This window comes from Octopus bimaculoides, chromosome 2 (assembly GCF_001194135.2).
Source record: "Octopus bimaculoides isolate UCB-OBI-ISO-001 chromosome 2, ASM119413v2, whole genome shotgun sequence".
NCBI lineage: Eukaryota > Metazoa > Mollusca > Cephalopoda > Octopoda > Octopodidae > Octopus > Octopus bimaculoides.
The window spans coordinates 155,631,039-155,645,180 of record NC_068982.1 but is presented as its reverse complement, the minus strand read 5'-3'; the positions used below and the strand labels follow the sequence as shown (position 1 = coordinate 155,645,180).

At 36.1% G+C, this 14,142-nt stretch overlaps 1 protein-coding gene across 1 annotated transcript in view; it reads right to left on the bottom strand.

Annotated features, from left to right (window-relative positions):
- Positions 1-1,945: 1,945 nt before the first annotated feature.
- LOC106877043 (importin-9) overlaps positions 1,946-14,142 on the bottom strand; it is a 44,016-nt gene continuing 31,819 nt past the window's right edge. Inside the window, exons 16-24 of the mRNA XM_052965898.1 lie at positions 13,496-13,686; positions 12,285-12,357; positions 11,481-11,683; positions 8,686-8,852; positions 7,920-8,050; positions 6,302-6,426; positions 4,176-4,275; positions 2,618-2,691; positions 1,946-2,411 (exon numbers count right to left, since the gene is read on the bottom strand). Of these exons, the coding sequence (XP_052821858.1) occupies positions 2,295-2,411; positions 2,618-2,691; positions 4,176-4,275; positions 6,302-6,426; positions 7,920-8,050; positions 8,686-8,852; positions 11,481-11,683; positions 12,285-12,357; positions 13,496-13,686 (1,181 nt within the window). The 3' untranslated portion in view covers positions 1,946-2,294. The remainder of the gene's footprint in view (positions 2,412-2,617; positions 2,692-4,175; positions 4,276-6,301; positions 6,427-7,919; positions 8,051-8,685; positions 8,853-11,480; positions 11,684-12,284; positions 12,358-13,495; positions 13,687-14,142) is intronic.

Genomic DNA, 14,142 nt, shown 5'->3' with positions numbered 1-14,142 from the left:
GTGTGTAATGGGTGCTTTTATGTACCATGGAACCAGCAATGACCACAATGTATAGCTGCTATTTACATGGCACCAGCAACTCACAAGTGCTATTTATGTGGCACCGACATCGACCACGAGGATTCACAAGTGCCATTTACATGGTAGCATCAATGACTATGATGCATGGGTGCCATTTACATAACACTGGCACAATCACTACAATTTCACTTGGTCTGAGGAGTCTTCTCATGCACATCATATCGTCAGAGCTCTCGGTCACTTATCACCTCGATGAGGCCCAACAATCAAAGATCATGCATCACTACTTTGTCCCATGTCTTCCAAGGTCTACCCCTCCCACAGAGATTGGTACTTCTTTACACAGCTGTCCTCAACCATACGCTTGACATGACCATACCAATGCAATCATCTCTCTTGCACACCACATCTGATGCCTCTTATGACCAGCTTTTCTCTTAAGTGCTTACACAGTCTTATATGCACACTAACATTGCACATCCAATGAAGCATACTAGCTCTCTTTAAGCCTTCGCATATCCTCAGTGATCACAGCCGGTTTCACTGCCATGTAGCATCACTGTTCGCACACAGGCATCATACAGTCTGTCATACCAGAAATAGAACATCAGTAGTGCTTCTCCTTGGCATGAAACCAAACTGTATCTCACCCAGGTTTTTTAAGCATCTCAGTAGTGACTGGTGGTGGGTCAGGGGCTTTCCTGATCATATCCTTCTTGGCTTTATCTACCATGCAACTGTCTCTTCAGATTGCTGGTCCCTATGTTGGATCCACTTTAGGCAGACTCCTTCTCCCATGCATTCTCTACATTTAGTGGCCTTTCATAGTGACACTTCCAAGCCTCATTTTTTGCAGAGTCACAAACTGCAAGTGAACCATCATTCATGCAAACACATTTCTCTCCCATGTCACAATTTTCCCTGGCACAGTCTTGCAAGACAAAACACTTCAAGTCTCTGGTCCTCACACTGTAAGACATTGGCAAATTTCTCCCTTTCTGTTTCACATCTGGCTAAGTACACCTGCTTCCAAGCCTGTTTCTTTGCACCAGTCACAAATTTGGTCCGCAGCACCTAGCAAGTTGTCCCATAAGAACTTCCATTTATCCTATATGCTACAAGTCTGTAACTTCACCTCCTCATCATATGCTTCATTCAGGATGTCTCTAAATCTCTGACTAATGAAAGGATCCTAAAGCTTTCATGCCCTTCTGTTCCAAACTGACTTGCTTCTTGGAATCTTACAAGCCAGTAGCCTGAAGTCCCCAATGAATAACCTATGTTGTGGAGTACATTCTTCTCCAGGAAAGGCCTTAGCATTTATGAGTAGCCATGAATCCTGCTTTTTGGTGAGAATGTAGTCAATCTGGCTAGCATGGTCACCAGATTTATGGGTTATCAAGTGGCTGGCCAGCTTTCTGAAGTTAGTATTGCAGATCATTAGGTCATTTGTGTCACAGAACTCCATCAGCCTTGTACTCTCTTCATTCCAGGAACCAATTCCATGTCCCCATGGAAGATATCTGGGTGCCTAGATACACTATGTCTATAGGGAAAAAAATTTGAATCTCCACAGTTGGAAAGTAACTGATCAAAGAGTTGATCTAGGAATAAACAACAACAGAGAAAGGCATACAGCTAATGTAGTGCTACATAAACTATAAATAAACACTGGGATGGTAACATTTAAAATGTCTTTGACATAAGTTTACAGGATTGGGACTGACCTGAAGTTAAATACAATAAAGTAAGAAATAAATAATGTTAGGTGAGATGGAGTGGAGATTGCTCATAGCTGGAACATCTCTGATCACATGTTTGCTTGACTAGAAAGGACATAGATCTATAAACAGTGCTTGAATTAACTAGAGGAACAATATGAAGATAAAACCAAATTTAAACAAAAATCATTCTAAAAAAGAAATTTGGAACTGTTTATTTTTATTATTTATTATTTACAAGCCTTTATTAAATATCTTAAAAAGAAAATGTTTTATGATATATAAAATTAAGTTGGGAAGAGAGTGAATGTAACAATTCGCTTGGATGGCATTGACCAAGATACGTGGTTTTAAAAGGTAGATGCAGCAAGGAAATTAAAACGACAGCACCTAATTACATCATAGCCTTGATTGTTTCCTTTCTTTTCTTTGTTTGCAAGTCAATTGGCAGGTATTTGGCAATAGAGAGGAATCAGTGTTGTATTAGTTGGAGTTTGTGGTATGGAAAAAAGAAAGGCTAAGAGGATAAAATATGTGTAATAAGGTGATTAATTAACACTGGATACCAATGGCTTGTAACACTTGTCGCTCAGCTGGGGTATGATGGCTGCTAAACATGTTGTAAAATGCTTGCTGTGACAAAGACTGCAAGAATTCTGATAAGTATGCCTGGGAAGAGAAAGAAAATGGTATTATATATAAAAAAAAAAAAATTTTTTTTTTTAAATGCATTGGTAATATGGAATTTTCAACAATGTCAAATATCAAGAGTACCTAGAATATTAGACATAGAAAACAGAAATTTTAAGAAACGACTAAAATTTAAAAGAAACTAGGTATTCCTAAGAAATAATAGAATAAGTGAAAGTCATTACCTGCAGATCAATATGATAAACTGGGTCAGCCAGTGCATCAGGATCTTCGTCTTCATCCAGCCCAGATTTTAGAACTGAAGAAAAAAATAAAATAAAAACAGGTAATTAAAAACAGAAAAAGGTGGTTAGATGTCACAAGATCAGTACATCAGCTGAAATGCTTTGAGGTACAGCCTTTTATGCTCAAAGTAAGTCTTCCTGAGGTCAACTTTGCCTTTCATACAACAGGAGTTAGTCAATATAATAAACTGTTCCCTAACATCCAAAATCAAGATGATCACCCACAGATAGACACCCCTAGCAACAAAAAAAGATCATCCAACTGACTATCTGCAATGGTGCATGAAGTTCTCACAAGAGTGAGTTTTTTTCTCATAAAAGAAATTAGTAATATTTATGCCCTCTCCTGACTCTCCTCAAGGGGGGATTATCAGTAGCTTAATTGACTGCAGGTCACAAACTTGATTTAGCAAGAACATGATTGTACTCTACATTTGCCAGGAAAAAATACTGGTTTCTATCTATCATTGGCACAACAAATCTGAAGGAAGCATATAGTTGATTAAATCAACACCAAGAAAGACAATATTAATTTTATTTTGGCATAAGGCCACATATTTCATCATCATTCAACGCCAACCTTCCATGCTGACAAGGGTTGGACATATTTTTATGTAAAGGGCCCTGGAACTAATATTTGGTTGGTAGTATTTAAAATCAGGTCAGAGGCGAAACTAAATACTCTAGGTTGTTTTAATTCCAGGTCAGCTCTGAATTGAACAACTAGGTTCAATCTCACAACTCCATATTTTCTACAGTTTGGCCAAGTTGAAAACCATACTGCACATTATGACATGCAATAGTCTGGGCAGGTCTTACTCTGCCCACTGTCCAGTCTGTTTCTGTATGTCTGTTAGAAACATGCCAAACATGACAGAGCAATACTATGATCCCACACAACTTTTTAAGAGGTTCTTATTGAAACAACCCACTCTCAGCTTTTCTTTATATATTTTTTTCTTTACTGGTTTCAGGCATCGAACTGACACCATGTTAGGACATTGCTTTTAAAGTTATAGTTAATTATACCAACGTTAGTCCTTGTGCTTATTTTCACTGACCTTGAAGGATGAAAGATTTAAGCTGATCTAAGTTGAATTTGAAAAACGCGAAGGGAGATAATCAAATACCCTGAGGTATCTTTTTTTTTTAGAGACTATTAAATTCTGTCATACACACTTCTTTCTAAAGAATGGAAGCTAACAGAAAGACAAATATTGAGAGAAAAGAGAGAAGGCAGTTATTCATAGAGACACTGATTCTACAATCTTTTGTATTTTCATATAATTAAACTAAAAACTTGCAGTGATAACCCTGTTTTTTTAAATTCAGTTTATCTTAAATAATATTATCCACCATGTTCATTCTTATTAAAGACTAGTGTAATAAGAGCAAGAATTAGCCACTATTCTTAATATGTTAAGCAATTATGCAATGGCTCTCTCATTATTTTGAACCTAAAAATAGTTCCCCACCCCCATACAAGTAATACACTTACCATTTAAACCATCACCTCCATAATCCTCTAATATACTACTCAACGTTGTACCATCAGATACTTCATCTTCATCATCATCACCTTCTTCAAACTCATCCTCCTGTTAAAAAAAAAAAAAATTGAGAGGAGGGTGAGAAGAATCGATAAAAAGGACAAAACATGGTATTTTCATTTTGATTGACAATCTGACTAATTCTATTATCAGTTACACAGTTCAAAAATTCCACAACCAAATAAATTGCTATATTACATTTGTAATAACTCTCTGAACTTTCTCCATTCTAATCTTACTCTAGTAACTATACTTTCAAAGATTTCTCCCCTACTACTAACTCACTCACTTCATCATCGTTTAACATCCACTTTCCATACTAGCATGGGTTGGACGATTTGACTGAGGACTAGCAAACCAGAAGGCTGCACCAGGCTCCAATCTGATCTGGCAGAGTTTCTACAGCTGGATGCCCTTCCTAACGCCAACCACTCAGAGTGTAGTGGGTGCTTTTACGTGCCACCGGCACAAACTATTTACTACTCTAGGAAGTCTCCTGAGCATTTGAAAAAATCTTATACATCCTGTATGGTCTTGGTGTGGTAGATGCACAGGAACAATAAACAGCCTATTTGCTTTGTTAACTTGGTGATTCCACTGCACTTCTGGTGTCCATGGCTTGCACTGGATAGACCAGTATGGAATTTCTATCTATATCATTTCTATTTATCAAGCAGGATTGTTTTCCTGAAGATGAAGAGAGTAGAATCCTGTCCATTTTCCTGCTTTCTAGAACTTCAGTAAGGACCTCCAATTCCAGGTTTTGCTTTTACAACTACATTTCTGTTCTCATTCTATTACAGATTCTGCTTACAAGAACAAGGTTATCAGCATACAATAGTTCCCAAAGGAAACTAGGCTTAAAATTCTTCTGTTATGGCCAGAAGAACAATGACTAGCCCAAGTGAACTGCCACCTGTACACTAAATTTGCTGCTGAGCTAATTTCTAATTCCCATCATTTTGACAGCAACCCTGTACGTTGCTTATATGGCTCTCAGAAGCCATTCATCGGTTTCCAGGTTTAACCCTTTAGCATTTAAGACGGCCAAATCAGGCCAAAATATTCTATCTGGCTCTTATGTTCAAACAGATCAGTTCCAGCCTCATACACACATCCTACAATGTCATTCCAAAGATAATCACATAATCAAAATTTCAAAGCTACAAGATAATTCATAGTCAATTCAAAACAATGTGAATATATAAGCATTACATTTGACTGCTAAAGGGTTAAATTAAGTTAAAAGAATCTAGCCAATCATATCCTTCACTAAAGTATAGAGATATAACACTAGAAGTTCTTAAAATACATATTTTTAATTACGGTATGTTCAACAATATTCAGCACCATCATCAGGTCAATGAACAGCAGAATGGAGAACAAAATGTCTAGCAATCTTTTAGTTGCACCTGATTCTCTTATTTCTTTTACTAGTTTCAAACACACTTCCTATAAACCTGGTTGGATCTGAATACAGAAAGTAAAGAGAATCAAACAGCAATTCAACTCTGCCCTTCATTCTTCCAAGTTTGATGAAATACCATTCAAGATGTTGGAATTATAATAAATTATACTCTTACAAAAAAAGGGGGAAAAAGACAATTTTAGTATCATTGTTACACACTGGTTGGCATGGGTTGGCCAAATTTCAAATTTCACCATTGTAATGTCTTCTCATGAACTAGCCATTCAACATAGGAAAACAGACAAAAATGAAAGAACAAGTGTATGAGTGTATGTATGTATGCATGCAAGTGTGCTTTCAGTTTCTGTATACAAAATTCACTCCACAAGGCTTTGGTTATCCAAGGAATATAGTATCATCATCATCGTTTAACGTCCGCTTTCCATGCTAGCATGGGTTGGACGATTTGACTGAGGACTGGTGAAACCGGATGGCAACACCAGGCTCCAGTCTGATTTGGCAGAGTTTCTACAGCTGGATGCCCTTCCTATATATATATAAATTTTTTAAAAAATTAAAAAAAAACCTGCCCCAAACGCCACACAATAGGATTGAACCTTAAACTATATGGGTCTAGTCAACAAAAGAAAGAAAAAAAATACTTACATCAATTAATTCATCTTCATCAGGAATATTGCTTGCCATGTTAGTTTCCATTTGATTTGAAAGTTCATTCACAATCAGTTTGTAAATTTTAACTAAAACTGGTACCCGTGTCCACTGAGTTGGAGCTAAGAATAACAAAGCCAAGATATTTTATTAATTAATCTGACCAGAATACATTGAAAAAATTATAATTCAATATATTATATGAAAATAAAAAATACTAAAATATTACAAAATCTAAACTATTTTAAGACAATATACACATTAAACATTCCTAAGTTACATATAAAAAGGAAAACTACTCCTTTAATGACTAGCTTTAAATGTGGTTTGCAAAACATCCCTATTCTCATCTTTATGAGACATAAATTCATTCTAATTTGCAATTTATCACTAGTTCCCTCAGACTCTGGGCTTTTATTTCCTATTTAAATATAATTATCAATTTTGTTCATTTATGTTGGTAAGGATTAAACAAATCTGCAAAATGACTTGAAATTAACTTTCTAAGGCATTCTGATCTATCATTAATTCGAATCATTTCATTTAATCTGCTTGTCTTTAAATTATGTCTAGATTACTACAATCAATATACCAAAGCACTTTAATTATAACGTTTTTAATAGTCTCTTCAATTGTGAACAACATACCTCCAAATAATCTAGCTTGCCTTTTGTTAATATTTACAAATGGCTGGACCACTTTTCCTGTTAGAATCTGCATTTTGTACTAAGGTCTAGATCTTTTTAATTTTCCTTTCTAATGAATTGAATTAATATTCTTACTCTTACCTATTAAAAATGCTTCTTAAACACACAACCAAACTTGTATATTTAATCTACCTAACATCTATGGTATCTTTGGAAGCACATTTGCTACAACTAGAATAAGGTGGAAATGATAAGGCTTGAGTTACCACCTAACAGACTTTACCAAGAAACCTCATGACTACAATCTTACATTCAATATCCTTTTAATCATTCATTGTTTTCAGTTACTGGATTGGGGCTATGCTGGAGCACAGCCGTCAATGTTTTAGTCCATTATATCAACCACAGCACTCAGCCATACAATTAGTAGAGACCAATAAAATGATTATCAGAATAAGTTCATCTGATTTTCATCCATTTATAAAATGAACTCTTATGGATTTAAATATCACAAAATATTAGAGAAACATGTAAATGACTTTCACCACAAGTCAACCTGAAGCTGTGTATTTTAATTTTTTATGGCTCAACCAGGAGCATTTTCAAGTCCAACAACCATTTTTTGAGGCTGTATGGGACAGGCGGGAAGAAGTTAACATCAAGACAAGAACCTAAGTTGAATGCTTCCAACAGACTGAACTGCATAAAAAGAATCTATACAGCAAATAGTTGTGCTGAACAAAGTAACATAAAATTCACAAAATATTTAACCCAAGGTATTACAATGTGGAGTTGAACCAGAAGCTACACAATTACAAAGTCAACTGCTTTATCACAAAGTTAGTTACATTTAATAATAAAAACTAAAAAGGTAACCAAAATTAAAAGGAGGTTTAGAGAAAATGAAAATTATTTTATTAAACATTACACTAAAATAAAAACCATTATATGCAAAAAAATCCACTTACTTTTATTTCTTTGGGATCGTGTTCGAATACCGCTGTCATCAATAATCTCATCTCCAGTAACTTCAATTTCATTAAAACGTGTATCATTGGTATTAACAGCATGCTGTAGAAGTTTGGTTAGAGCAACAATACTGTAAAACAAAGAACAAATATTAATATGTATGTATCAAAAGTACATGTAGTATTAATGAAATTGAGCTTCAGTTTCAAATAAATGAACACACACACACTATACATGATAATAAAGCTTAGACCAGTCTTGACTTGCATGACACTGACATTTATCTCTGCTGATGCACTATGGTTAGATTAAAGAAGACCGGAGAAGTGGTGAAGACTGATTTGAAAATGTTGCATCTCACAGGGGAGATGACAAAGGATTGCCTTAGTTGGTAACACATACTAGCATCATGAAACAAATGTAGTGCTGGAAGATGGGCAGTATAACACAAATGCATGAAAACTATTCCCAATTGAGTGGCTTAGTTTACATTACAGAAGATTAGTTTTAGTCATACAAAATGCCTAAGTTTTAGTTTTACAAACTGCTTTCTGAGCAAAAGCAACTGTGAAATTGAACAAACAAAAAAAACTAATGGAGTGGCTGAACGGACTAAAAATAGCCAATTCTTCAAATCAGGTTTTAAAATAGGCTACACTGGATAATACAGCACTCAATACATATGCCTGAACAAAAGAGGTCTGAATATAGGTTTCTTGGTTCATAACCGACCTGGGGATAGACAACAACTGTTAAAGAACTCACCTGACTTTATTTTCATAGGCACCATAGAAGAGATGCTGGCGTGAACACCATTCAGTAAGAACAAAATGTAATGCTGGTTTGCCTGTTGGTCCAGGTACATTGGAAAGAAATGCCAATAAGGCTTCCATTTGTGTGTGAGTGAGATGTGCAAAAATCATCACCAAACTCTGAATTAAGAAACAGTATGATAATAGACAATATCAATTAAATAGTTAAGTCTACTAGCTAGAGATAACCAAATAGATGAATATAGATCATTAGTTCCTAATCTTTTATAGTGATCTATTTTAGCAAATAATCCCCAATTCCCATTCCTTTCTTTTAAATAGCTATCCAAAAATTTAATAAAAATAACACAACACTTTTCTTCAAGAAATATTGAGATTTTGCTTACAGTAAATATGTTTGTAGTACTTATGCCCATGGTTTATCTCCTAAACATATTCAGATTTTATATTTCATCAAAAATCTTAAAAAATTTTTTTTCTTCTTAAAGTCTAGTCTCCATAGATGTAGACGGCTGTGTGGTAAGAAGCTTGCTTTCCAACCCCATGGTTCCGGGTTCAGTTCCACTATGGGACACCTTGAGCAGGTGTCTTCTACTATAGCCTCGGACTGCCCAGTCTCGTGAGTGGATTTAGTAGACAGAAACCTGAAAGGAGCCCATTGTATATATATATATGTACATATCTATGTGTGTGTGTGTGTCTGTTCCGCCATCACTGCTTGACAGCCAGTGTTGATGTGTTTAGTCCCCATAACTTAACAGTTCAGTAAAAGAGATTGATAGAATAAGTCCTAGGCTTTAAAAAAAGTCCTGGGGCCGATTTGACTAAAATCCTTCAAGGCAGTGTTCCAGCATGCCTGCAGTCAAATGACTGAAACAAGTAAAAGAATATCTTTTCAAACTTGTGTAATATAATGAACTGAAGGACAGGACATAGTTGATAATAATTAAAAAAAAAAAGAGAAATCACAACACAAATTGCTGTAATAGGAAGCAGTACATTTAGATATATCAAGTTATTCTTAAACTGGAGTTCTACTTACCACCCAAAGTGGACTCTGATAAACAGACACGCAAGAGCCAGTTCATGGTGTTTATGTTGTCATTGAACAAATTGGATTAAGTCTACTACACAAGAATAGGTAGAGCCTGACAGGTTTCTGCACAATTTCTTTCAAAACAATTTTACTTACTAAGCTTAGGTCAAACAAAGGCTATGATAGAAGACATCTCCAAGGTGACACATTGTGGGATCGATCCAGGAACCACATGATCGTGAAACAAACTTTTAAACACCATGCCCAGACATGGCCATGTTCAGTACATTTTACCAGAGATCATCAACCTAAAAGAACATTATTTTGATGTCACAGGTCTACACAGATTAACACTTGTCTATTTTGGCAGGTTAAATATACAGATATTATGCAATTAATCTGACATCTCTTTTGCTGAGATTGAAAACAGTTGTATCAAAAAAAGAGCCAATCACTTAGAGTGGATGAAACCTGTGGAAGAGAGAGACCCTGGAAGACACAGGATGAAGTGGTGAGGGCTGATTTCAAGATGTTGAGCCACATAGAAGAGATGACAAAGGACCAAGATGTCTGGTGATACAAGGTTCTTGGGAAGAACTGCCCAACCTCAGCAAAACTAAGTTCTGGAAGCACTATGTATTTCACCCACATGTTTAACTCACACACCCCGCCCCAATGAACCAAACCTCTCTTCATACACCATGCAGCTCATCTATCTCTGACTGCTTCAGCAGCCCAATGCTACTTTGTCATCTCTCTTGCTTTATTCTGATCCCTAATATACCACTTACTGTATTCCTTCTCTCCCCTCTCCCACTTTGCACTTTCGTGAACTCCCTCCATACTCACCCTCTTCAATCTTCACTACTACTTACATTCATCCACCTGTACCTTACAAGTATGTTCTGGCTTTCTCCCACTATATTTCTCTCTCTCTCCGACTGGGGTATTTATGTATCTCCTCTGCAGCAAGACGCTTGTGTTTCCGTCCCTTTATATAGTTTAAAGCGGCTAAATAGCCTTTGCAAGTTACTTGGTGACCATACCAATGCTGGTGCCATGTAAAAAGCATCCAGTACACTATGTACTATAAATTGGTTGGCATTAGGAAGGGCATCAAGCCATAGAAACCATGCCAAAGCAGATATGGTCGGAATGGTTTGATAGGAGGTGGTAAGCTAGAGAATTATGTCCATCAATGCCAACATGCAAAAAGGACATTAAATGAGGATTATCATCTGAAGTATTGACATGTTTTATAGCTGATGTATATCACACTATTAGAGGTATATTTTTTACCCTTTAGCATTTAAACCAACCATATCCAGCCAAAACATTCTACCTGTTTTACATTTAGACAGAGGAGATCCAGCCTCTCACACTTACCCTGTCATGCCTTCTAAAAATAAACAATCACACCGTCAAAATCTCAAAGCTAGGAGACACTGCATGATTAATTCAAAGCAATGTGAACAAATATGCATTGCATTTAACAGAGTAAAGGTTAAAGAATTTATCAAAAGAAGATTGAAAACTGCAAGTTGGGGTGGGAAATAGGCTGAGAATTGAAGTGGGGGCTGACAAATTGCCATGTTTAATAAATTTAAGAGGTTTTTGAACTGTTAAAAACTTGTCCAACACCATGGCAAGAAAAGAATGGCTGCAAACAATATTACCTTCTCGTCAAAAATAGGGGTGTGGCAAAAAAAATTGAATAAATACAAATATAAATTTGGTCTTAAATTATTTACCTGTATGACAGATAAAGTTTCTGAACGTTGCATTTTGCCCAAGACAGACCTAAGCATCAAGTCGAGATCTTCTCCAAGCTGACTACCAACTTTACTGATAATCACTGAGACTAGTTTGCCAACAAATGTTGCAGTAAACTCAGGAGTCTTGGGGTCAAGTAATTTGGCTATCACCTGGATGATGTAGAACAAACCATTTTTACCTAAATTAGGAGGGAAACAAAGAAATATATATATATAAACATATATAAAACAATTTCTAACATAGGCACAAGACCACAAATTTTAGAGTCAGGTACAACCTTTTCGAAAATCAGCACAAATTTTCCAGACAACCCAATAGTTATAATAAAAGCACATGTCAACACAAGATTAACAAGAAATAAAGGATTAGAGAAAACTGTTTATTTTATATTTTTAATACCTTTAAATATTTTAAGGTTTCATCAGAGACAAAAAGGTAACAGCCATTACCTTTAATGCTGCATGAAAGAAGATATTTGTGTTAGATTAGTATTATTTCAGCTAAATTTTAATAGCATATCTATAGATGGTAACTTGGCCTGTCAACCAAGTTACTAAGATCAGACCCATGGAAGGGTGAACCATGGACATACTTCCAAAACTATGGTCGACTGATGGAGTAGACATACAGTGACTGTTGATAACTTTAGGTCATTGGTAATAGCATGGTATATGTGGTATGTCATCTTGCTCAGCACAAGTGCAAGTTTTTTGTAGCTGACAGGATATGATGAAGACAATAGAGATCAGACAATGGAGATGAAGGAAATGATATCTTACCATGATCATCCTGCCAAACCATGAGTTGATCCAGTCCAACAGACGCAAATGCTCGGAGACACTCTCCACCACTCTGCAAATAAAATGAATTATCTCTGTAGTAAACCTTTTGACTGACAACTGTCTTGTTTCAAGCTAAGACTTGAAAAACTACAAAAATAATCGAAGTGCTACTACTTGAGAATCATCTTTACTTCATAAAGCAGTAAATCGTCATCATCATCGTTTAACGTCTGCTTTCCATGCTAGCATGGGTTGGACGATTTGACTGAGGACTGGCGAACCAGATGGCTGCACCAGGCTCCAATCTAATCTGGCAGAGTTTCTACAGCTGGATACCCTTCCTAACGCCTAAATATTTACAAATACTCATAAATATTCAAAACTTTGAAATGGCTAAATATTTTACTTCATATAAAATCTGGAATTCCCATTAGCATCAGTCAGATAAGCTTTACATCTCAAAACTCATCTCATCACCTTAATGTACTTTTCATTATTTTGTATTATCTGTTTATTTGTCACACAAGCATTTAAACTCCTGGCACCGTAGCAGTGATACCCAATTCTCCATAATAATATTGAACAGTATTTGTTTCAGCAGGGTCTTTTCAAATGTTTTTTTTTTTAAATATTCACTTATCTAATCTTTCCTGGTTACTTTTTGTGGCCAATGTCGGTTTATACAAGCTAAAAACATGAAAATCAATCATAATCTCATCAGTTCCTTCTTCCTGACTAAATCATTTGAAAAATGCCAGAGGTGGCAGAGCAGTGCCTATGACTTCTGCATGTCCTCTCACACTACGCTTCATATTCTGTTAGATCATTCATTAATATCTTCAAAACTAAACATGAACTAAGAAAAAATTCCAGCTCAAGACAAGAAGGATTGAGTGGAGTATTTAATCAGAGAAGTGATGAGAGAAGAAACTAATGTGTTGAGTGGACACAAAAAGTAAAGTATGTAGCTACCTCGTTCAGAAGAGCAGCAGCTATTGTAATACAAGAGATTTTTTCAATATATCACCATCTTGTGTTCCATCTAATAAGGCAACTTTCTAAAAGACTAAACTACATTATCTACTATGGAAATTTGGACATTAGGATGACAATGAGCATAAAAATGACGGTGATCATATCAAGGTAAAAAAAAAAAAAAGAGAGAGAGAGAGAGAGATGTGAATAATGTTAAACCATTATTTCCTTACCTGCATAGTGGAATTATCCTCTGTTTGTAAAATACATTGTACCGAAGCAGGGAAACAATCTTGGACTAGTGCATCACTCAATGGTGCCTTACTTCCTCGCACTACCATTTGCAGGACATCTAATGCTGCCTGGAGAAAACATAATTGAGAAATGCCACCATAAAATAGAAAACAAGAGGTGGAAAACCTGGCTAAAAAAACATTGATCCCTCATAAGTAATATTGAGTTGTATTAATGTTTTCTGTCATACAGCATTCTTTTCTAGACTAGGCACAAGGCCCGAAATTTTTGGGGAGGGAGCCAGTCAATTAGATCAACCCCAGTATGCAACTGGTACTTAATTTATCTACCCCAAAAGGATGAAAGGCAAAGTTGACCTTGGTGGAATTTGAACCCAGAATGTAAAGATAGGTGAAATACCACTAAGCATTTTGCCCGGCATGCTAACATTTCTGCCAGCTTGCTGCCTTCTGTCATCATCATCATCATCATCATCGTTTAACGTCCGCTTTCCATGCTAGCATGGGTTGGACGACTTGACTGAGGACTGGTGAAACCGGATGGCAACACCAGGCTCCAATCTAAATTTGGCAGAGTTTCTACAGCTGGATGCCCTTCCTAACGCCAACCACTCAGAGAGTGTAGT